This window comes from Schistocerca piceifrons, chromosome 4, assembly GCF_021461385.2.
Source record: "Schistocerca piceifrons isolate TAMUIC-IGC-003096 chromosome 4, iqSchPice1.1, whole genome shotgun sequence".
NCBI lineage: Eukaryota > Metazoa > Arthropoda > Insecta > Orthoptera > Acrididae > Schistocerca > Schistocerca piceifrons.
Genome location: NC_060141.1, coordinates 721,931,987 through 721,958,807, shown reverse-complemented (window position 1 = coordinate 721,958,807; position 26,821 = coordinate 721,931,987). Strand labels below are relative to the sequence as shown.

General features: G+C 39.9%; 1 protein-coding gene across 1 annotated transcript in view; it reads right to left on the bottom strand.

Moving 5' to 3' along the window:
• Positions 1–11,690: 11,690 nt before the first annotated feature.
• LOC124794731 (ankyrin repeat domain-containing protein 12-like) overlaps positions 11,691–26,821 on the bottom strand; it is a 59,453-nt gene continuing 44,322 nt past the window's right edge. The window contains exon 6 of the mRNA XM_047258326.1: positions 11,691–12,295. Within this exon, the coding sequence (XP_047114282.1) occupies positions 12,116–12,295 (180 nt within the window). The 3' untranslated portion in view covers positions 11,691–12,115. The remainder of the gene's footprint in view (positions 12,296–26,821) is intronic.

The following is a 26,821-nucleotide window of genomic DNA, read 5'->3' as shown; positions in this document are numbered from 1 at the left end:
AAAAAAATTAAAACATCCAGAACAATGGGTTACATGTGTTTCCAAAATCAGATGGCAGTCTGAAGAATGCTGCATTTCATCCTGGAAAGTGTGTGTTTCAGGAATATGCATGGAAGATCCATGTGGGAACAACTGCAAAAATAAGTGTTATAAAAAGTTTACACATGCAGAAAGAATGAACATTTTTGAAAGATACTATAAAATTAGAGACATATGAGAGAAAAAGAGGCTTTATTCACAATAATACAGACAACATGTTTAAACAGACTAGCACATAAACAAATTCATAAAAAAACTTCGCTGTTATCTTCTGCTTGCCATGAAGAGCAGAACAAATCCAGGTCTGTAAGACAAAAGTTTTAGAACACACTTGGAATCTGTAAAGGTGTTATGGATACAATGATGAAGGAAAGAACATCCAGAAACACAAGTGAAATAGATAAGAGGTGCTACATGTAAAGAAAGTCACTTTGTCAGAACTTTTACGAAAATGTACCACATCAAGGTGATCCAGAAGGATCTGAATTATTTGATGATGCAGTGAATGACTTCTGACAACGAGATTTGTTTTTGAAATCTTGTGGTTTGTTTTAAAATGAAAAAGTGAATAAATAACAGTGTATTTCAGAAGGTTTGACTCTGTAGTTCATGATTAAAACAGTTCTTGCATATACCAACATTATTATGTATTTTTTTTTTTATATATATAAATTTTGGAGATCACAAGTAGGTAACTTGTCACCTGGACCAGGGTAACAAGTAGATATCTCGTTTTTTAAAGTAAAAAACAGTCAGTTTTGAAAGGAAAATGAGAACAAACCAAAAAATACTGGCCTTTTCAAAATAAATAAGCATATGAGATCAGAATTATTTCAAACACTTTATGTACAGTGAAGCTTTAAAATTCTGAGAAATTTTCAATAGTAGCTATTTTAAGTTATCTAGATGTACTAAGGTGATGACATTATATATGAAGAAGAGCAAAACTGAAGCTAATACTGAATCCTCTGTGTGTGAGAAGGCATCTATGGTGAACAACGACACCATATTGTTACTCCAGCAAGTCTAGTGCTGTTCCTTATGAGCCTTTTCATTGTATTTTGTCTACCCACAGTAATTCATATGTTTTATGCCATTTGATGAGTCTAGGTTTTGAGGTTCTTTAAGATCTCCTAACCAGGTACTTACTTTTGGTAGCTATTCCCTCTCCCTCTCCCTCTCCCTCTCTCCCTCTCCCTCTCACACACACACACACACACACACACACACACACACACACACTTTTTTAAAGCTGTCTGCATTTTTCCTGTGTCAACTGTTGACACGAAGTACTTATTTCATGTATTTCACATTTCTGCTGCATCACTAACAGTTTTATCCTCCCAGAATAAACTGTTGTATGTTGAGCACATACTTTCTGCCTGAGGGTTTTTTTTCTACAATATCCCATGTAATTTTTATTTTGTTCTGGAAGCTTCCTATTCTCTTGTAGTACATGGCTTTACCCTGTCTAATGACATTAAGTTCTTTGCGATATTATTATATCATACTGTAAGACACAGACAACAGCACAATTGCAATGAATCAAAGTTTATTCTTCTTCCAAATACAAGCAAACAACAGTTGAGAACATAGGAATGATGATACAGGCAGTTGCTGGCAGTAAGTATGAACACAATATGACAGCAGGTGCTGACTGCACTGCACTTATGAAGAGGGGGGCTCCAGTAGATGACAAGACAGATGCTGTGCTGTGTGCACAAGATGTGGCCCACCACAGGCAGCCTCTGGTGGCCGGCCCATGCAGATGCCATTAGTGGCACATTTGAAGTGTTGTGCGCTGGTGGCCTGATGTTGTGGTATGTATTTGAGTATTACACACAGGGTTATGGCACCCCACCCCTTGGGGAAAGGGAAATTCATCGATGTGGGTATCGGGGTGACTGTCAAAATGCCATGGCCTCTGCACAGCAGCAGCAGAAGGAAATTCTGGGCCAGAAGTGGAGCAACCTTGTACCTACTTTCCTGCAAAATATAATAAGAGAGGATCAGTGACAAGGGCACTGGTAGCATTTCAGTGTCCTGTCTCGTCGTAGAACAGATGTGAAGTGGGTGGCCACTTTGTTGCATATGACAGTATTGAAGGACCCAACATCTCCAGTGGCAGCGAAGCATCTTGAGAAAGTGCGGCAATGAGCATCAGGGTGTTGGACCCCAGAGGAGAGGCAGGGGGCAGCAACATCTACAAGAAGGGTGAGTCCCATGCAGCAGGGACACTCCGTGGAGCTGGGAGAGATACTTAAGGGAGGAGGCAGAGGCTACAGATCCACGGCCCTCGCCTTGGTGTGACTATGCAGCTGGTCGTGGTGAAGCACCATCAGCCCATCACTGGAGCACACCATACTGAGATGGCAGCCTCAGAAGCCGTGGTGGGCCGTGACCAGACTCCACTTTGGTTCGTGGCTGAACTCCTGACCCCAGACTGTTGAGTCAGCAATGAACCACATCAATAGGCATTGGTGGGATGGCATTAGCAGATGCAAGAGGGTGCATGGCAGGTGATCATGGAGCATTTCAGCAAGACTCCAACCATGCACCAGTGTAAACCTGTAGGAACTCAAGAAGCTTGTCAAGGCATCAACTGTGGAGGAATCCACAATGAACTTCCCCATTTGGATCTTGAACATGCAGATGAGACGTTCTGTCTCAGCACTAGATTGGGAATGAATAGAAGGAACCAGCACTAGATTGGGAATGAATAGAAGGAACAGACATGGCAAATGCCTTGATGGGTGTAAAAATTGTAGAAGGCCTGAGACACAAATTGTGGACCATTATCCATCTCAAGCATGTAAGGAAATCCTTCAGTAGAAAAAATTTGGAAAAGGGCCTGAATAATAACTGCTGCTGACATCAAAGTACAGTGGATAACATATGAAAACTTTGAGAAATCATTAACAACCAACAGACGGTAAAAATTTAGGAAGTGTCCCATGAAATCAACATGGACACATTCCCACAGATGCTATGGTGTTGGCTATGGAGAGATTGCAGCCCACCTGTAGCTAAAAGGACAACACCATCAAATACCAAGAGGCAATGATTGAGGGTAAAATAGTTACACAGAGGATCAGAAGCCCTGTCCAGCCAACCATGCTGAACAATGTAAACAACTTGATACAAAACTGGATGGCAGCAACAGCTGCTGCGATCAGGGAGCTCAGAATAACGAAACCCTTCCATTGTAAGTTATGCCCCAACATCTAAGTGAAAACAGAGGAGTTCGTCCTGAGAAAAAGTGGGATATGGCCCCACTGGAAGCCAGGACACCACACTGGCATTAGCATGCTGCACAGTAGGCTGAAAATGTATTTCAGAGTTGTAGTGAAACAGACACAAGGCCCGTTGCTGGAGGTGATGTGCTGCTTTGTCAGGCAACTAATCAGAAGGGCTAAACAATGAAGTGGACATTTGAGCTATACAGGAACACATGAAACTTTTAGAGGGTATAGATAATAGCGAGTGCTTCCTTTTCAACTTGGGAGTAGTGCTGCTGAGTGGAGTTGAGCATTTTTGATACAAAGGATACTGGATGTTTGTAACCATCCTCATATTGATGTGTGAGAATGGTTCAGGTCCATACTGAGAGACATCCCTAGCCAAACCAGGTGGCAACCAGGATAGAAGGTAGCCAAACAAGGAGCGGAATGTAATTTTGATTTCAAAAGTGTGAATGTGCACTCACAGACCAGCGACCACCAGAAAGGGATGTTCTTGTGGGGCAACCCATTGAGGGGATGGGCCAATGTGGCTGCACCAGGCGTAAATATATGATGGAAAGCCATTTTTACTCAAAAATGTTTGAAATCCTTTGACATTTGTAGGGTGAGGCGGAGCTATGACCGTGGTGATGTGATGACGTAAAGGCTCACCATCCCAAGAAACCTCGGACACCAAATACACAATGGATGACTGAAAAAAAGTGTCACTAGGTCAAGTTGCATTTCAACCTGCAGTAAAAGTGGCACTGCCTTATCCATCCAAGAAAAGAAACAGGAACTCGGAACAAAGAGAATCTAACTGCTGGTAAGAGACCTATTCAGAAACGTGGTGCACCATACCCTAAATGGAAAAACCAAAAGTATTGAAAGAATCCAAACCAAATAAATCCACAATGCCAGAATCATTCATTACAAAAAAAGTCAAAGAACAAACGACAGGTTTATACAGAATGGCAACTGTAAATTAACCCCAAACTTGGAGTACACTTCTGGTTGTAACTCACCAAATGTTGAGTAACCAGAAGCAATGCCTGCCAGAGATACCAAATCCACCTAAGTTTGGGAGATCAGTAAAGACATGGCTGTACCTGTGTCCACTTGTAGTCTGAGAACTTTGTCAATCACTCACACTTCAATAAACAGTTTGTTATGGTTCCTAATCACTGGAGAAAATTAATATCCGTGTCCGTGTCTGCAGAAGGGGGCTGGGAACAACACACAGATAATATACACCCATTTTTCATATAGTTGTTGAATTCACCCACTGCTTAGGGCACACAGCCCTGTCACGTTATATGAAGCACTATGGGCAAGATGGGAGCACAGAATGCTGCCATCACTTTGATTGTTTTGGAGGTGGTTGTTTGGCATGTTGCTGTCCAATGCAGTGCAGGGACCACATATGTATGGCTGCAATGTCATATCTCATCTCCCCCCCCCCGACGAAAATGAAAACTGACTGACATCCAATGACCAGGAACAGGAACCACCATGGCGATGTCACACCGAGCCTCATTCTCATTCTGATCACCAGCAGCTCGAAAGATTGAGCAGTATTTAACACTTCAGCCAAAGATGAATTCTCACACTGTAGTGATCCTTATCAGGAGACAAACAAATGATGCATTATGGACCATAGAATCAGCACAGGAATTATGATGAACATTTGTAACAAACTGACATTTGCAGCTGTGGGCATGGAGTTTGGCCACCCAAGCCCAGTACGACCAGTGGGGCTGTTTATGATAAGGATAGAAGTCTAACACATACTGCTATGACATACATGCATTTACGGTGATAATTTGACAACTTGCACATTTTGTTGAACAAAAGTGACATAGGTTCCTGGAGTGGGGCTAACTGGCAGAACAACTGGTAGATACGAGGAGAAATCCAAGCAAGGAACAAAGTGACACCCAAAGTGAGGACGTGTTACCAAAGCCACTTCTTGTAAGCCTCCCTGTCTTTGGCTGAGTCATCATAAGGAGGAAAGGGTGCAGACTATGCTGACAATCTCGAAGCCTGCATATTCAATGTAGCCGACAAGTTCGTGATACCAACTGCAACAGCCTGCTGGTGTTCAAGGAAAGATTGGAGCCCTGCCTCCATGGACAGAAGAACCAAAGGAACAACCAAATATACTGACCCCACAGAAGTGAACACCACACTCATCACCAGTTGTAACATACTGTAAGACACAAACGACAGTATGTCCACAACGAAGCAAATTTTAACCTTCTTCCACATACAAACAAACAACATTTAAGAACATAAACAGAGAAAGTCCAGATGCTGATACAAGGAGATGCTGACAATAAGTGTGAACACAGTATGAAAGCGAGTGCCAGCTGCACTGTGTTTATAAAGAGGAGGGCTCCAGTAGGTAGTGCAGTGGATGCTACACCGTGTGCACAAGTCATATGGCCAACCACAGGCGTCCGACCCGTGCAGATGCTATTGGCAGAATATTCAAAGTGTAGCGCACTGGCAGCCTGGTACTGTAGTGCTTATTGAGGTATTACGTGCAGGGTTTTAGCAATTGTATGTAATGAAGTTCTGCAAATCTGTCGTGGCTCTATATTATGAAAGAGCTCCCATTTCCTTCTGTGTGGTATAACAATGGTATTAGCTACAAATCTCATTGTTTATTAATATGACACACACACACACACACACACACACACACACACACACACACACACACACACACACACACACACACACACAGAGAGAGAGAGAGAGAGAGAGAGAGAGAGAGAGAGAGAGAGAGAGCAGAAAATGCTGTAGTTGTGCTAGCCACTACTTGCTTACCGACAACTGTGGTGCTAATAGCATCTTTCATATGCTGTAGTGTCAGTCTGAACCCCCCCTCCCTCTCCTAGCAGAAAGTCTGTATTACATTTGTTATCTTTGTCATAATTTGTATCATCTGCTCTATGAACAGTTCGTCTCTCTCTTCTGCAAGCACTCACCCCTGCCCCCTCCCCCACTCTTTTCACTGTAGACTTCTTCCCTTCTGGGTTTACCAGTTTGGTCTATATCACAAATTTGTTTAAGCACTTAACATAATTGTATGCATTTTGGCTATCACCATCATTAGAATCTTTGTTAAAGGTTCCTCACTGGAATTGTTTCATGAAACTGTATAGGGCACTTGAAGAAATTTGTGACCAAGACTGAACATTGATTATAAGTGCTTATATGATCGAGTTGGACGTGGAATTTTTTCAGCTTTCCCCCAGTGAAGCAAAATTTGCCAGTGGAACACCAGTACTTAAAGGATTGTGCTCACTATATTGATAAATATATTATTGGGTTCAGATTTTAACCCTCTTATCTATTGAAATCTTTGAAAACACTACACTTCTGTTATTCTGCAGATGTAACAGTTGGAAAACATTAATTATGTTCTAGAAACTCTTGTATGTGTCCTATGTTGAGAAAATCCATCTCCATGAAATGATGGAGGTTTAGCAACATTGCTGTCTGGTCATGAATGAAAGCAGAGGATTATGAGATATTAGTTGTTACTTGCACTTCATTATTGAGAACACTATTAGCAATTGTTGGAAGTGGCTCCTTGTTATTTCCATAATTTAGAGTGAACTAACAGAGCAGACTGACTGTTCCCTCTCAGAGTCTCCCAGCCTCTATGTGGCCTTTTTATCACAGAGACTAATTATCAGAACAAGTGACTTCTGAGAAGGTGACAGTAAATGAAGGTGAATAGAGAGACAGACATGGTGTAGGCAGAGAGGAATATATCTACACACTAACCCTACATTTCAAGATCACTCTCATCATGGTGATCACAGGCATCACATCTCCCTTTTGCACCAATATATTTTTCAAGAGAAAATTTTGAGATTGTTCTGTAACATTCTTGAGTTCTTACGATTATTTTCAAATGTTTTAGAAATTTCTACAGCACAACTTGGACACAAGCACGTATCACACTGACCTGAACTCTGGCAAAATCATCATAACCCTTGAATTGTAAACATAAAGGAACAACTCATTTAAAAGAGACAGAGGTAAATTACATGAACAAAGAATGGTTATGAGTGTGAACAGTATAAGCAAAAAAACTTGGTTCAATAAAAAATCAACACGAGGAAGGAAATAATACTTCAATCCACTGATACAATGATTAATAAAGACAAAAGCATAAACTCCCCCAGCACATTTCCTACATTCACTCAGTGTCCTTGCAAAAAATATTCTAAACATTATAAAAGCAGAAATACAAATACTGACTAGAAAAGAAAAAGGCAAGTCAGTATTCATATCACAGACTCCACATATTTGAAATAACTTTAACTTTAAAAGGCTCGTTTCCAGTAATGTTAGAGTACAGTATGACCATCAATGAAGCAAAAGGGCAAACATTCCATTCTTGTTGAGTTAATTTAAATCTTGTTTTTCAGGCAAACAACTATACATTGCATGTTGGACCAACATAAAACATATTCATTTTTGCATCCAAAAGCTCAACATCAAATGTAGTTGGTAGCAATATACTTTGAATAAATTAGATGCAATACAGGTGAGATGATTAGTTGCACATTTTGTTCAAATTCAGAAAATCAATACCAAAAATGACCAGGTGAAGTGGATCTTTATAGCTAGTTTACACTTTTTTATAAGTCCACTATAGTTTGATTAAAATTACTTGATGGTTGATATCTGTCCCTTGCTACTACATTGCTGCCACATCGGCTGCCTGCTACTGCTGGGTTACAGATTACACACAAATATGCTGGGTCACTTCATAAGTGCTGTTGATGTGTGATGTGGAGCAATGTTAGAAGTGGCCGCTGAAAGGTATGACAGAAAAGGCAGACGCTCTGTCAACAGCTGATTTTAGGTGACCAATGATTAACTGTGGCCGATGATGCATTTCATACCCCTTAATTTAAATTTGTGTCTTGTCTTAACCACAACCTCGTGATGCGCAATGTATCTGAGAAAACATCAGTCAACAATCTGTGTCAGAACTAAAATTGCAGCGATTAAAGAGAACCTCTACAAGCAAACTCAAGACAAAAAAACATTCAGTTTCAGTGCTAAAAGGAAAGTAATTTCTTGCTGTCATTACTTATCTGAAATTATACTCACACTGACTACACAAGCTGCCACTTACCAACCAATGTACTAGTCCTTGATGTCAGTTGGGTGCGGATTATGTGCAACAAATGGAGATTCCAAATGAAAAAAGAATGATAGGAAGAAAAATAAGACCAATTAAAAAATAAATACAATGGTGAAAATGGTGCAGCAAAGTACCGTATTTAATCGAATCTAAGCCGCACTTGAATCTAAGCCGCACCAATGAGACTCGAAATCAAGGAAAAAAAATTTTCCCGAATCTAAGCCACACCTGAAATTTGAAACTCGAAATTAAAGGGGAGAGAAAAGTTTTAGGCCCCACCTCCAAATCGAAACAAAGTTGGTCCATTGTAATATGAGACACAATTTAGGTTGAATGAATGACGGTACAGCTACAGTAGTTTGGTTCGAGTCGTAAGCTTAGCAGTTAAGCTTTGCCAGGTAGCCATTGCTATGCGTCAGGTGCTCCGTCTGTATTTATACGGGTACCCTTCCATTTTCACGTGCTTCATCTAGTTTGAATTCATTGCTTATTTTTCTTTGATCTGATAAGTGCTGTTCTCTTTGTTATAGGTGTTTACGTCACTCTAAGCTGAAAATGCATTACTATACTGTGTTATGCATTGTTTGTCGCATTCTGATAATGAGTGTTTACGGCCTGTCGCCGCTTGTGGAATGGCTTGCTTCTGTGCACGCTACCGCTGCTTACAATTTAAAAAAGAAAAAAAGGAGAGGAATCGTCTCATTAGCGAGACACTGGCAAGAGACTGCTATTTGTTGTTACTTACACTGCTGCTTTCTTTGATATTGGTCAACAAGAACCAAATAGTAGACTGCGTATGATAGAAGATGTTCTGAACAAGAGTTTAATGAAAATTTTTCTCCGTTTGAAAACCTTTGCAGATGCCTCTTTAGTACATTACATTCTGCAAAGAAATAAGTCATCTTAAATTTAAAAATCTAGTCAATTGCCGTGCTTCATTTCTGACTGTATCACTATTAGGCATAAGAATAATACGAATATAAACATGACACGATACGTATATTCTTCCGCGTTTGCTGTTGTCTCACTCTTGTTTCGTAGTTTATTAGGCAGACAGGATTTAAATGATATAGCAGCAAACACGAAAGAATACATGGCAAAATGTTTATATTCGTAATTTTCTTATTGTGAAGAGAATACTGCATGTGATCCACAATTCATAAAATTTCCTATTAGCAACCATCTCTTCTCACAGGTAGGAAAAAATTCAGAACGTAGAGTTGGCCATATTGACAAACATCCCAGACACTCTTGCCAGTCGGACCACTGAAATGCTGCTACATTCGAAGATGAACAATACGGAATTTGTATTTACTTCGTTGGATACTGTATGAAAATGCAGTGGTCGAAACTCGGGGCGGAGAAAAAAAGCTCGTCTTCCACCTTTTTTTAAATTTATTTACTGACGCAGAGGTTTTGGCGCCAATATTTTTCTTTGTGCCTGCAAAGCATGCCTGTGTAGCGCTACATATATTAGACGGCAGAAGTTAGTTGTGGCGGCACCTACTAACATATTTCAGAACTTCCGCTTACTTTGTACTCGATTCTAAGCCGCAGGCGGTTTTTTGGATTACAAAAACCGGAAAAAAAGCGCGGCTTAGATTCACGTAAATATGGCATTAGAAATAAAGAAATACATTCAAACCAATTAACTGAATAAAAATAATAATCTTTTGATTAGATTTAGAAATAAAAAAAATTTCCTGATGTTTGACAAGATTTGAACTTACGCTGAATTGTGCCTTGTGTGGAATTATCCAGTAGTGTTTGGTTAGTGCTGAGTAGGAAACGTGGGTACTCTGTGTGTGTGTGTGTGTGTGTGTGTGTGTGTGTGTGTGTGTGTGTGTGTGTGAGAGAGAGATAGAGAGAGAGAGAGAGAGAGAGAGAGATAGAGAGAGATAGAGAGAGAGAGAGAATTGTTTGAGTGCGGCTATTGTGCATGATTATATACGAAATAAAAGTGCCAGACACATGATTTGGAATCCAAAGACATCAATAAAGAAAGCCGGACATGGACTTGAAGTGAACTGATCAATTGTTGTGGCAGTCTGGCCATGGCAAATGGTTCGGGCTTGATACTGAGTGATCAGATGGAGGAAGCCGGCTCCAACACCTTAAGTGTCAACTATCAAGAAATTGTAATCTGATGTTTTAAATGCATGGTATTTCCCTATATTTTGGAAAGAAAGTATTTGCTGTTTTCTTGTGCTACATCTTTCAGTACATTAATTTATTATGCTGATCTTTCAAACATTCTATCATGGCTATATTACCCGCACAAATAAAAATCTTTTTCCACACTATTCCTCTTAGTCTCGATTCTTAAATGTTTCCAGGGCTTCTGGAGTTTAATTTCTTGTATTATTTCTTGTAATGTGCATTTGAAAAAGAGTTGAGAGAGACCATCTCCCAGTCAAACTCCTGTTACGATTTCAAAGGGTGTAGAGAAATTCTGGATTTGGTGCTATTTAACAAGCTGACTGCCGTATGGCCGCCAGTGACCAAATCAGCACCACACACCTGATGCTGTGTGGCCAGTGGCAGCCACAGCAGGGCCTCGTACCATGTGCCAGGCCTGGCTTTGTGGTGAAAGCACTCATCACTGAGCAAGTGGCAGTGGACATGTCGAGGTTGCTCTCATCTAGAATTTTTTTCATCAACTGTCATTTCTGTAGGTATGTTAAATAACACTCACAGTTGATGGAATTATAAACCTTTTTAATATCTATCATTATTGTCTTTCTCTCAGTATCTAATTACGTTTATACTGTTGCAATTGTTATTTACAAACAACAGACGACATATGGCATGTTCTTGATGTCAGGTAACAAGGTGCATCCTTGCTGCCTTAATAGGTTACACTGACACCACCACAATAGTTTGACATATCAAACCTTGTGGTAGGCTTACTGATTGACCTAATATAGTGAGACGACAAAAGATATGGGGTAGCAATATGCCCATTTACATATGGCGGTAGTGTCGCGTACACAAGATATAAAAGGGCAGTGCATTGGCGGAGCTGTTATTTGTACCCAGCCAGTTGTGAAAAGATTTCTGGTGTGATTTGGCCACACAACAGTAACTAACCGCTCAACGGTTATTTTAGAGACTTTGAATGCGGAATGGTAGTTGGAGCTAGACACATCAGAAGCCAGGCGAAAGGAGGTCTGACAATATTAGGAGGTATCCCATGACTTTTGTTACTTTAGTGTACTGTCATAGTGGGAGTTATGGTCTGATAAATATTTTAATACTTTTACTGTAGATTTTAATGTTTATTTTTTTCCCCAAACCAATTACTGGGAAAGTTACTTATAAATTTTTACATAAAATGTACATGTCTAACAAAATAATTTACAAAATTGGAGTGTTTCATTAGAATGCTATTTATTAACAGGCATTTTAAAAATAGTATCTTTATTTTACATTTCTCATATGTACAAATACAAAGATGCACAGAAAAATTAATTTTGCACCAACAAACAGCATTCCTAAGTACACTCGCTAGGAGAACAGCAACCACCAATGAAAAGAAGTAATGAAGTGTCACACTGATAGTATGTAGCTTACATGTGATGCTGGGAGATCTTTCACAGTTTTGTTGTCACATCTTCCTTTTTACATTTCTGTAATATAGCCTATTTGAGATGCAAGCTTGCAACTTAAATGGAATACGTACTCAGGCTGGCAAGAGGTCAAAATCATCATTAACCAACACCATTGGCACATGGCTTTCATCAATACTGGGCCGGGCCTTATATTCACACAAACTCAGCTCTTTCATTTTCCATTCCCAGTCCATACACTGAACTGCATGTAGTGCTCCTGCCTCAATTCGGTGCCGCTGTAACATTGCCTCCTGTGAACAACAAAAAAATGTTTCTCTCTTCACTGTAATAGGTGTAGCATGAAGTTCAGCACCCATTCTGAAAACAAACACACACACACACACACACACACACACACACACACACACACACCTGCTTAGGCAAATCAATTCTTTCTTTATGGAAAGGACAGATTGCTGCTCACTACACAGATGAAACATTGAGATGCACACAGACACAATGAAGAAAAAGGAAAAGAATGCTAGAAATGTTCAGCTTTCCAACTACCTCCTCCATCACATCAGAACTAGAATGAACACAAACACTGTCCTGCCTGCACTCTAAAGCCTAACTGTAATTGCACATGAGGTGAGCAGCAGTCTAACTGGGATAGATAGTGGGGATATGGAAGAGGTTTGGGGTAGGGAGAGGGATGGGGAGGGATAGGAAGATAGGGTGAGGAGAATTGTGAATTGCGGTTTATTAGTCTCATAACGTACATAATCTAAATCATTTGAGTTAGGTACAGGAGACACGTCAAAATTTTGGTAAAGTTTTACCATATACATACAACACCTGATTTTAACAAATGGTACCATAACAATAACACAATATAAAAATACACATACAATAAAAAACTAACAATTAATTAGAACAACTGATTTTAACAAATGGTATCATAATAATAATACAATTTTGTTACACATACGATAAAAGACCAACAATCAATTACCCCTTGCTCAAATTATCATGTCATCCTTTATGAATTCTTATACTAAATAGTAGCATTTATCCCACAGAATATGCTGTAGCCTTATTTTTAGACTCTCTGGCTTCATATTAAATATATTTTTGCCCATTAGCTTGTTATATATTGTCATCCCCATATACTGTGGAGTTTGTGCATATAATTTCCAATGGTGTGTGGGTAACATAAAATTATTTTTATTTCTTGTGTTGTACGTGTGGTTAAAATGATTCTCCTCAAACAATTTTTGTCTGCTGTGTACAAAGATTATAATTTCATACAGGTATATGGAGGGAACTGTTAGGATTTGCAGGTTCCGAAATAATGGGCGACAAGATTCTTTTTGTTGTGCACTACACATGTATCTTATAATTTTCTTTTGCAATTTCAGTATTCGAGATACACTACTTGAATTTCCCCAAAAAAATGATACCATACCTTACGAGAGATTCAAAATAACTATGATATGCTATTTTTCGTGTACTCATGTCAGTAGAGTTTGCTAGTATTTGCATTACAAATGCAAAGCTGCTTAGTTTATTTGATAAGAACTCAATATGTGTACTCCAGTTTAAGTCATTGTCCACATTTAGTCCTAGGAATTTGACTGTGTTAACTTCTTCCATGGGATGATTGTGATGATTTATTTTAAGATCCACACATTTCAAATGTTTGGTTTTGAAATGTACCATATTGGTTTTTGCAATGTTCAGTTTCAAGCCATTTAACTGGAAACAGTTTTCTAGAGTACCCATTGTGCTCACAATGGAGCTCTGAATTTTTTCTGCATCATCTTCAATTAAAACAGAAGTGTCATCCGTAAACAGAAGTGACGGGGAATTTATATTTATGGGCAAGTCATTTACATAGAATTGGAACAGGATTGGCCCCAAAATGGAGCCTTGAGGCACACCGTGTGATACTGTACTCCATTTAGAATAATAATTCACTGCATTTGATGTGACACCTACCCTTTGCTTTCTGTTGTGCAAGTATGATGTGAGCCATTTCAGAGCTTTGTCCTTAATCCCATATTTGTTTAATTTGTAGATAAGCAAGTCATGGTTCACCGAGTCAAATGCTTTTGAAAGATCGCAGAAGATACCTGCGACTTTACTCCTCTGATCCAATGATTTGCATACCTTCTCAATAAAGTTATTTACTGCATCCAGTGTGTTTTTTCCTTGGTGGAATCCAAATTAGTTACTTACAGTAATATCATTTTTTACGATAAAATTTTTGATCTGATTTGCAGTTACTTTCTCTAACACTTTTGACAGGATTGGGAGAATAGAAATAGGGCGATAGTTTCCCATATCTTCCCTCGGCCCTTTCTTGAACAGAGGTCTCACTTCGGCATATTTTAACACATCAGGAAAGCACATCTGTTCAAAATATTGGTTGATTATTTTAGCTAGCGGGGGTGCTATTATGTCAGATACTGCTTTAATCACTTTACTTGGTGCCCCATCCCACCCAGTAGAATTTTTATTTTTTAATGACAATATAACATTTTTCACATCCTTTATTGTGACTTTTTTTAAATCTGTGAGATACTCAGCTTGTTGGTCGAGTCCAAAGAGATTTACTTTACTCTGATATCCTGCTACATCAACTTCTGACTTTGCTACATTTATGAAGAATTCATTTAAACACTCTGATATTTGAGCTGGGTTTATAACAACATTATAATCTACTTTAATCTTAGTTATTTCATTACTACTGACTTTTACACCTAACTCTGACTTGACAACAGACCACACTGCCTTTGTCTCACTATTATGTTGTAAAATAAACTTATTGTTTGCCATTTGTTTTGCTGCCTTTACAACTTTTTTGAATATTGCTTTATAATGTTTCACATACACAGCAAAATGTCTGTTTTTGTTATGTTTCAGTTCATTATGTAGTTGCCTCTTTCTGGCACTATAAATTTTTATACCCCGAGTTATCCATTTCATCTTCCTAGTCATTTTGTTACATTTGGCTTTAAGTGGAAAAGTTTCATTAAATATTTCAAGAAAGCTACCAAGAAATTGGTTAAAGTTAGTACTACTTGAGATACAGCTGTCATAATACCATTCAACCTCTCTTAACTTATTGCTAAATATAGTTAGGTTTTTTCATTGAAGTTCCTTTTCATGTAGCTTTTGTTACATGAAATTTCTTTATAGAGTTTTGGTTGTTCAATGAATAATGTGGAGTGGTCAGAGATTCCTAAATCTAAGCAAAATTTATTAACATCTTCAAACACACAATTTGTTAAAATGTTATCAATACAGGTCGCTGACTGTGCATTTATTCTAGTGGGTTGCATGAAGTTTGGCTTCAAAGCAAAGTTTCTTATTAAGTCATTGAAATTGGACACATCATTGCTGTCAGCTATGATATTAATATTGAAATCAGCAGCTATTATAATATTTTTCCTTTTTTCTTTATTAAGATTTTCAAGAAGGCACTTAAATTTGAGCAGGAAAGCTTCAATTGTAGTTTTGTCTGGTACTCTGTAAATAGAAACTACTAAGACATTTAGGTCCCTTAACTCAATGCAAAAGCTTTCAAATATACATTCTTTATTCAAATGATTAAAATCATTCCTTACTTCATATTCCATGTCAGAATGAGTAAGTATGCAAGAACCTCCACGTGATTTCTCTCGTCTACAAAAACTGTTAGCTAATTCAAAATTTTCGATTTTATTAAGAATTTTAATATTACCACATGTAAGCCAATGTTCATTGAGGCAGATAACTTCAATATTTTAAATTCTGAAAGAATAATTTGCAAATCGTCATGTTTATGATTTTTGTTTGAAAAGTCGGCACTGAGACCGTTTATATTCAAGTGCATTATACATGGACACGGTTTTTTATGGGTTCATGCATAAGCCTACTCTTCCTTGGGTACTGTTTCGGTCTCGCCGTTTTTGTTAGCAAAGCTAGTGCTGCCTGTGTAAGTGAGCAGGGACATGTTGGGGACAGGATAGGGCTGCTAGATGCAGCATCAAAAGTTTGTGATTTATTTGCTTCAGTCCTGGGCGTTACTGAATCACAAGAGAAGTGCTCCTTTGTGCAACAGTGGCTATGTTGGGGAGGGAAGGTAACTGGATAGACAAGGCCTGGGAGATCAATTTCTGGACAAGATTGTGAGGGCAATTTTAGTCTGTGAATGCCTCAGCGAGGCCACTGGCATATTTGTAGAAGAACTGCTCATCACAACAGATGTGACAGCCACAGGTGGCTAGGCTGTATGGAAGGGACTTCTTGGGGTGACATGGGTGGCAGCTGTCAAAGTGGAAGTATTGATGGTCGTTGGTATGTTTGATTTGAATGGAGGTACCAATGCAGCCATCCTTGATGTGGAAATCAAATCAACATTGAGGAAGGTGGCTTGTTGAAATGAGGAGGACAATGTGTAATGAGTGTGGGAGGTGCTGAGGTTCCAGAGGAATGTGGAAAGACCAGATCATGAAGATTATGAAGTATTCCTCTTGGTAGCCCATGAATATCTCAGCATAAGCTGATACCATGCAGGTGTCTTTTGCTGTACCACAGATTTGATTTAAGCAGTATTGTAAAAGGAGAAGTAATTGTGGGTGAGGATTCAGTCAATCATGGTGACCAGGAAGGAGTTTGTAGGTATAAAGTCAGTCGGAAAGATAGTGTTTGGCCACAGACCTTGGGGATGCTAGTGTACAAGGATGTGATATTAACAGCGATTATCAGGGTACTGGGTGGTAAAGGAACATGAACTGCGGAGAGTCATAGAAGAAAATGGTTGGTGTATTTTATACAGGAGTGTAGGTTACAGGTACACAAGATCAGAGTGTCTCTTTGTGGGGGCACAGTAACCACAACAAGATGTCCCAGAGAGAGAGAGAGAGAGAGAGAGAGAGAGAGAGAGAGAGAGAGAGAGAGAGAGACTCGGTGGAAAATCTCTGGGATGTACCTAAAGATCTGAGGAAAGTCTGAAAATTCTGCTGGATTTCTGGAATGGTGTCACTGTGGCAGGACTTGTATGTAGATGTATTTGACAGTTGGCAGAGATTCTCTGCCAGATAATCTCCATAGTTCATAAACACAGTGGTGGAGTGTTTATCAGCAGATAGGGTTATAATAAGGTCTGGATCAGTTTCCAAGTGGGGGATTGCTGCTCTTTCTGTGGTTGTGAGGTTGATTTCCATGTCAAATCTAAAAATTAACAATGAAGGTATAGAACCAGTTGAAAAATATTTCTATTTAGAAGAAGAGGAGATAAAGAGTAAACAATGGAAATCCGTCATATGTGTGAGTTGTATTTGCGGGAGTGTGTGTGTGTGTGTGTGTGTGTGTGTGTGTGTGTGTGTGTGTGTGTGTGTGTGCGCGCGTGCGTGCGTGCGCCATACACGCTGAAAGCTAATTTATGACAGTCTTTTTGTTGTGGCCGCCTGTAACTCCGCACCTCTGCTATATGGTAACAACTTTCCTTTTCATAATATTGTTGGAGATAAGGAGTGAATGGTTTAGAAAAGAAACAACAGTAAAAATGGCCTGATGTGCTTTTGGTACACTATGCAAAAAATTGAAGTATGGAAAATCCAGGATGGAATAATGACAGTATTATGAAAGATTTCTACTCACCAAATAGTGGAGATGTTGAGTTGCAGACAGGCACAACAATAAGACTGCTACACAAAAGCTTTCAGCCAATTGGCCTTCTTCTGAAGCAGACAATGCACATTTACACGAACACAACTCACACACACGACTAGTGCTCTTGCAACCAAGGCAGTTACTCACAGTCTGGCCTCGGTGGCCCGAAAGTGTGGTTATGTATATCTGTGTGTGTGTGTGTGTGTGTGTGTGTGTGTGTGTGTGTGTGTGTGTGTGTGTGTGTGTATGTGTGTGTGTGTGGGTGCGTGTGTGTGTGTATGTGTGTGTGTGTGTGTGTGTGTGGGTGCGTGTGTGTGCGTGTGTGTGTGTGTGTGTGTGTGTGTGTGTGTGTGTGTGTGTGCATGTGCGTGCGTGTGTGTGTGTGTGTGTGTGTGTGTGCACGTGGGTGCGTGTGCGTGGGTGCGTGTGTGTGTGTGGGTGTGTGTGTGTGTGTGGGGGGGGGTTGCGTGTGTGTGTGTGTGTGTGTGTGGGGGTGCGTGTGTGTGTGTGTGTGTGTGTGCATGTGTGGGTGCGTGTGTGTGTGTGTGTGTGTGTGTGTGTGTGGGTGCGTGTGTGTGTGTGTGTGTGTGTGTGTGTGTGTGTGTGTGGGTGTGTGTGTGTGTGTGTGGGTGTGTGTGTGTGTGTGTGGGTGTGTGGGTGTGTGTGTGGGTGCGTGTGTGTGTGTGGGTGCGTGTGTGTGTGGGTGCGTGTGCGTGTGTGTGTGTGCGTGCGTGTGTGTGTGTGTGCGTGCGTGCGTGTGTGTGTGTGTGTGTGCGTGCGTGCGTGTGTGTGTGGGTGGGTGCGTGTGTGCGTGTGTGTGTGGGTGGGTGCGTGCGTGTGTGTGTGTGGGTGCGTGCGTGTGTGGGTGGGTGCGTGTGTGTGGGTGGGTGCGTGTGTGTGGGTGGGTGCGTGTGTGTGGGTGGGTGCGTGTGTGTGGGTGGGTGGGTGCGTGTGTGTGGGTGGGTGCGTGTGTGTGGGTGGGTGCGTGTGTGTGGGTGCGTGCGTGTGTGTGGGTGCGTGTGTGTGGGTGGGTGCGTGTGTGTGGTTGGGTGCGTGTGTGTGGGTGGGTGCGTGTGTGTGTGCGCGCGTGTATTTTGTACACTTCAGAAGAAGGCAAAAGCTTTTGTTTAGCAATCTTTTTGTTGCAACTGTCTGTGACTCAAGATCTCCATTATATAGTAAGTAGCAAGCAATCTTTTCTATCATAATTCTGTCTATCAAAAACTGAGGATAACTCAGTGAGCCACGGAGAGGTGCAGGTTAATAATTACTAGGAGAGACAGTACAGCAAGCAAATGAATCTGGTAGCAGTTAAGAATGGAAGACATAGCTACAACTGTAATGATAATGAAATGGAGATGAGCGGAAAATGTAGCAACATGAATGGATGGTAGGTGAATCGAGGAAATATTTTACTGTTTTCCACGTGATATGGTAAGACTGAGGATATTACCTAATGGGAGGTAGATAAATGAAATAAGAAAGTGTGAAAGATAAACAAGAATGCTATAGCTGAAGATTTTAAAGTGTGGAAAAGTCTAGAGCATACCTTTACCCAGAAGTGGCTGATGGTGATTATTAAATAAAATCTAGAAGTTTTTAATTGTGAAAAGTGTTCAAGATTCACAAGAAAAATAAAGCTACTATGAGACAGAATTTTGGTCAGAGCTTATTCAGGAGGCAAAAATTTTAGTACTGCTGATGTACTTTTAAATATGAATAAATTATTCTTAACTTGTGGAACAATGAGTTTCTAGGTTGGGAAAGGTTAGAGAAAGAGAGCCAAAATGATGGGATAAGAGGGAACCACCTGTGCCCCCCCCCCCCCCCCCAACAAACACACACACACACACACACACACACACAATGAGTGGATGAGTATTAGCCAGTCATTATGTGTCTTTGTAATCTTACAGTGTGGGAGGTAAATATCAGAAAGTTGAAATTGTGAAGAAGTGAAAGTTTATTATTCACACATGGACAATATAGTCTCGAGTGATAGTCATTTTTAGTTTTGTAGGACTGTTCATTGAAAAAAATGATGGGTTGACAATGTGTGATGAATTTGTTCAGTGAACAATACAATGTTATCCCGTGTTTCCACACGCAACAAAAGTGGTGCCACTCAAATGGCAACCACTTCAGCGACACCACTTTCAGCCATGCCACAAAAGTTTAAGTTGCTTTACACCACTTTCTTCCCCCACCACTGATTAGCATCATTTGACTGCCAGCTTGTCGCTCAATGCACCTTTGCAAAATTTTGGGTTTTGTGTTAGTAATTTTGCCATGTGAGAGTTTCACAGTACCAAAATATGGCTGACAGATGGTTGTTAGCAAACCATTTGTACAATTTATTGAACGGTATGAAGAGTGCACAGTGCTGCAGAGACAGATGATTAAGATATCAAGCATTGCTTGAATTTGTGAATGGTGTGTGGGAAAACATCCCTGGTTGTGACTTATGAATTGCACATGCTAAAACACGAAGCATTTGCAACACCTACAACAACCAACTCAACTAATCTTATCTGAGTGCGCCATCTGGCTCCAAAAAATGTTGATTTCTGAACCTTATGTAAAAACTGTATAGTTGTAAATAAAATGGAGCATAAAAACTTGTTACTTTCTTTTATGCAAATTTAGAAAAAAAAATTCTGCATTTTCTGTAAATTAAAAGTGAAATAGTAGGATTAAAAAAATGCTATTACTGTTCTTAAGCCAACACAAAAAACTGCTCATTTAAACTTGAACGATAAATGCACAGCTATCATGATAACGAAATGGTGTGGATTATGATTTCATTATGTATGGTGAGTACCAAGCAACTCTGACAACATAATACTTGTATGCTTTTAGTTTAAATGGTATGTGCCCTGAACCATGACAAGATGATGATTATTTTAACAGGAACATAATATCAACATTCAAGGTTGCCAGTAGTTAAAGGCTTTGCCACTGCAGCTACGAGCTGATGTTTCTAACATATGATGCATGGATAAGATTCATTTGTGAGAAAGCAAGTATTATTGAGTAATTAGTAAAAGTTATTTGGAGTTTCAAACAGCTCACTTAATGCTAAAGATTGTGAAAATTAATGCAATACTGGTAGTATAGTCAGATTCTAGTAACAGCTATTTCAGTGCTATTAAACACTTGCCCTGTGGATTTGAGAAAGGAAGTAACACAGTTCCATGTGGCCATATAACTTCAGCTAGAATACAGCTTTTAATAAAGGAATTCACCAACTATATTAGAGCCTTTTAGTACACTTCCATGAAGCATAATTCCAAAATTCCATCTAGAATAACTGTAATATTTCATCTTATTTACCCGATGTGGGGTACAAGAGTGGAAACACCAGCATTTAAAAGTCTTTGGGGCATTGTAAACAGCTTCTAACACTTCACACAAAAGCTCTAAAATTTTACTTCTGTGAATGTAATATGAAAACTGGAAAAATGACAGGTAATCACCAGAAAAATATTGGAGTGTTACTTCTGGCTTCACATGAGGCAGGACTGCACCTCTAATGCCAGTATCAATTTTTTTTAATAGAGCTCAAATCACTGCTCTACAAGTACCCTAATTGGTTTCTTTTATTTAAAAGTGGGTCATGGATGGATCTTTGTTTTTGAGTGCTACTTTGGTTATAAGTTCTTTTGCAGCCACCATGTCATTTCCGTGTAAAATCCACTTCCAGACCCAACATTTGTACTATCTCCTCTTCTTAGTGGATCTTTGGCTCAGTTCTAATGCCATAACCTGGATGACAACATGAATGTCCATACGAGAATTCCAGCTGGTGCCATATTGGAAACACTGCCGCTGGATTCTGACTGGGGCAAGTGGAAAGGGCAGCATATGGCACCACTACCATATAATCCATCATGCCACTTGCTGTGGAGTCACTTTTGTTTTAGAATGTGCCCTAATAAACTGCAGTTTGGAAGATAAAAAAAGGCATCAGCCTTCAAATGAAAAACTACCATGAAATTGATATAAACTAGTAACATTATGTGATCAAAAGTATCTGGACACCTGGCTGAAAATGACATACAAGTTCGTGGCATCCTCCATCGGTAATGCTGGAATGCAGTATGGTGTTGGCCCACCCTTAGGCTTCATAACAGCTTCCACTCTCGCAGGCATACGTTCATTCAGGAGCTGAAAGGTTTCTTGGGGAATGGCAATCCATTCTTCATGGAGTGCTGCACTGAGGAGAGGTATCAATGTCGGTCAGCGAGGCCTGGCATGAAGACAGGTTCCAAAACATCCAAAAGGTGTTCTATAGGATTCAGGTCAGGACTCTGTGCAGGCCAGTCCATTACAGGGATGTTACTGTTGTGTAACCATTCTGCCACAGGCTGTGCATTATGAACAGGTGCTCGATCATGTTGAAAGATGCAATTGCCATCCCCGAATTGCTCTTCAACAGTGGGAAGCAAGAAGGTGCTTAAAACATCAGTGTAGGCCTGTGCTGTGATGGTTCCATGCAAAACAAGGGTTGCAAGCCCCGGCCATGAAAACCACGACCACACCACAACACCACTGCCTCCGAATTTTACTGTTGGCAGATGACATTCATCGGGCATTCGCCATACCCACACCCTGCCATCGGATCACCAGATCGAGTACTGCGATTCGTCACTCCACACAATGTTTTTCCACTGATCAGTCGTTGAATGTTTACGCTTCTTACACCAAGTGAGGCATTGTTTGGCATTTACCAGCGTGATGTGTGGCTTATGAGCAGCCACTCAACCATGAAATCAAAGTCTTCTCACCTCCCGCCTAACTGTCATAATAGTTGCAGTGGATCCTGATGCAGTTTGGAATTCCTAAGTGATGGTCTGGATAGATGTCTGTCTATTACACATGAAGACCCTCTTCATCTGTTGGCAGTCTCTGTCAGTCAACAGACGAGGTCGGCCTATACGCTTTTGTGCTGTATGTGTCCCTTCACGTTTCCACTTCACTATCACACCAGAAACAGTGGACCTAGGGATGTTTAGGAGAGTGGAAATCTCGCATAAAGACATCTGTCAAGTGACACCCAATCACCTGACCACGTTCGAAGTCCGTGAGTTCCATGGAGTGCCCCTTCTGCTCTCTCACGATGTCTAATGACTACTGAGGTTGCTGATATGGAGTACCTGGCAGTAAGTGGCAGCACAATGCACCTAATATGAAAAACTTATGTTTTTGGGGGTGTCCGGATAACTTTTATCACACAGTGTACATGATTTTAAAAACTTGCTTCTGGCATACATATTTACACACAAGGATCATGAGATTCGAGCAGTCAGGATACATGGATGTTTTTTTATTTTTACATGCTGCATTTGTTATGAAACGCAGAAAAGAAAGTCTCTTACTTTCTCAGGCATTACCAGGTAATGAATCAGAAAAACAAGTGAACACAGGTCAAAATAATATTTTGGTCATTCTGCTTAGTACTGACTAGTTTAATTTGCTCTAACAAGAAAGAAGACAATTTGGTACAACAGTCTCTAGTGTGTTCAGGTGACTGACTTTTTAGCACTTGTTTCCCGATTTTTTATTCAAAATTTGATTTGGGCAAACAGTAAAATGTTTCTTCGTCATCTGTGACCTGATGGGAGTCTCCCGTACCACAGAAGGAATATTAGAAACCACCTTAAAGTGAAAATAAATTACTACAAGTAAATTTTTGTAAACAAAAGCCCATTTGAAAACAATCTGTTTTGTATTTTTTTCTGGGAACAAAGTCTTACTGATGTAGGGTACAAGAGTGAAAATACCAGCATTTAAACGAGTCATTTGGGCATTGTAAACAGCTTCCAACACTTCACACAAGAGCTTTAAAATGTTACTTTTGTGAATGTGATATGAAAACTGAAAAAATGACAGGTAATCACCAGAAAAATATTGGAGTGTCATTTCTGGCTTTCTTAAAAAAGTTAATGTTGTTGTAACTGACAAGCAGTATACTCCATTTAAAAAACTGATAACTGTACTTTACAAAATATGTGAATAGCTTATAGCTAAGAACTTGAGTCACAACACCTTGATGTCTTGTAAATGTGGGCTTTGTTTCTTCAGGTACAGTGGGAGCACTGTGCGGGTCATGTGCCCAATCACTGAACCTATACAAATCGCTTTACTTGTGAAGCTTTTTTTCCCCCAATTGTACTTTACTTGTAAGTATGTGCATATATTTTAAATGCTGAATTTTACTAAAAGATGTCATTACTACACAGATATGAAGTAGAATGATTTCAATTTGTCACCCAGAGAGCCCCCAGTATGCCACTTATGACAGACAGGATCTCTGTCCAGGCCCAATGGATATCACATATCTAAGAAGGTGCCATAAACTGACAGAATTCTGTCAATACATTGTGTGAATTATTCAATGTAAGTTGGGGTGCAGCCAGGGCCATATCAAGAGGGTGGCAAGGTACATTCCGCCAAGGGCACAGGCATAGAGTGGGGCACAAAAAGTGATCGGAAAACAAGAAAAAGGCAGTTGAAGAATTAACCAGAAGAGTTACACTAGTTCTCTCGAGGTCTCCCACAACTCACTATCCAATCTTCTGCCTACAAGAAGCAGATTCTCTCTCTGCTCACAGCCATAAACACACACTGCTGTCACAGTCTCACATTTGCAGTGTCATTTCATTCACATTGCATCATACAGAAACAACTAAGATTGAACACGGTTTCTGCAGCAACAGTGTGCTTGGTTAATTGAGTTGTTGCCTACAGAGCTCACACATCTGACAATGGAGTTCTAGTTACTAAATTTCTTGCTGTTTCAGGATCTCAAAGATCGGTGAGCAGGTCATGAAGCAAGTATGCTATACAACTGGAAGCTTCTGTCAAAAATGGTGTGAGACTGAGCCAGAGTGCTTCAAAGTATGAGAAATGTGCAGCTGAATTAAATGTGATAAAAAAAACTACTTAAGACTGAGTAGGGGTGAAAGCAGATTGTCAAATTTAGTAATTTCATTGATAGAACACGACACAGCAGTTTGACTTGATGCCTATGACATAATTAATGACTTTGCCTCAAGGCAAAGAAATGCATAGTAAAATTCTACCGAAACCCAATGCCTGGAAACTGATGTATACTTCGAGAAAACACCAATGTGCATAAGTGTCATTAACAGTAAGATAAGGATTTTTTTATTTATTCACTACAACGATAAGAGGTGTGTAATATTTTTCATCAAAAAATTTCATTTAAATATTAGTTTTCATGCCTGCCTCAATTTTATTAAACCTACTTAACCCCCATGAACCATGGAGGGGAGGCGTGTGTGCCTCAGCGATACAGATAGCCGTACTGTAGGTGCAACCACAACTGAAGAATATCTGTTGAGAGGCCAGACAAATGTGTGGTTCCTGAGGAGGGGCAGCAGCCTTTCCAGTAGTTGCAGGGGCAACAGTCTGGATGATTGACTGACCTGGCCTTTTAACACTAACCAAAACGGCCTTGCTGTGCTGGTACTGCGAACGGTTGAAAGCAAGGGGAAACTGCAGCCATAATTTTTCCTGAGGGCATGCAACTTTACTGTATGGTTAAATGATGATGGCTTCCTCTTGGGTAAAATATTCCAATGGAAAATAGTCCCCCATTTGGATCTACGGGTGGGGACTACTCAGGAGGACGTCGTTATCAGGAGAAAGAAAACTGCCGTTCTATGGATCGGAGCATGGAACGTCAGATCCCTTAATCGGGCAGGTAGGTTAGAAAATTTTAAAAGGGAAATGGATAAGTTAAGTTTAGGTATAGTGGGAATTAGTGAAGTTCGGTGGCAGGAGGAACAAGACTTCTGGTCAAGTGAATACAGGGTTATAAATACAAAATCAAATAGGGGTAATTCAGGAATAAGTTTAATAATGAATAAAAAATAGGAGTGCGGGTAAGCTACTACAAACAGCATAGTGAATGCATTATTGTGGCCAAGATAAACATGAAGCCCACACCTACCACAGTAGTACAAGTTTATAAGCCAATTAGATCCGCAGATGAAGAGATTGATGAAATGTATGATGAGATAAAAGAAATTATTCAGATAGTGAAGGGAGACAAAAATTTAATAGTCATAGGTGACTGGAATTTGATAGTAGGAAAAGGAAGAGAAGGAAATGTAGTAGGTGAATATGGAATGGGGGTAAGAAATGAAAGAGGAAGCCGCCTGATAGAATTTTGGACAGAGCATAACTTAATCATAGCTAACACTTGGTTCAAGAATCATGAAAGAAGGTTGTATACATGGAAGAGGCCTAGAGATACTGGAAGGTTTCAGATAGATTATATAATGGTAAGGCAGAGATTTAGGAACCAGGTTTTAAATTGTAAGACATTTCCAGGGGCAGATGTGGACTCTGACCACAATCTATTGGTTATGAACTGTAGATTAAAACTAAAGACACTGCAAAAAGGTGGGAATTTAAGGAGATTGGGCCTGGATAAATTGACAGAACCAGAGGTTGTAGAGAGGAGAGCATTAGGGAACAATTGACAGGAATGGGGGAAAGAAATACAGTAGAAGAAGAATGGGTAGCTCTGAGGGATGAAGTAGTGAAGGCAGCAGAGGATCAAATAGGTAAAAAGATGAGGGCTAGTAGAAACCCTTGAGTAACAGAAGATATATTGAATTTATTTGATGAGAAGAGAAAATATAAAAATGCAGCAATTGAAACAGGGAAAAAGGAATACAAACGTCTCAAAAATGAGATCGACAGGAAGTGCAAAATGGCTAAGCAGGGATGGTTAGAAGACAAATGTAAGGATGTAGAGGCTTATCTCACTAGGGGTAGATAGATGCTGCCTACAGGAAAATTAAAGAGACCTTTGGAGAAAAGAGAACCACTTATATGAATATCAAGAGCTCAGATGGAAGTCCAGTTCTAAGCAAAGAAGGGAAAGCAGAAAGGTGGAAGGAGTATATAGGGGGTCTATACAAGGGCGATGTACTTGAGGACAATATTATGTAAATGGAAGAGGATGCAGCTGAAGATGGAATGGGAGATATGATACTGTGTGAAGAGTTTGACAGAGCACTGAAAGATCTAAGTCAAAACAAGGCCCCGGGAGTAGACAACATTCCATCAGAATTACTGACAGCCTTGGGAGAGCCAGCCCTGACGAAATTCTACCATCTGGTGAGAAAGCTGTATGAGATAGG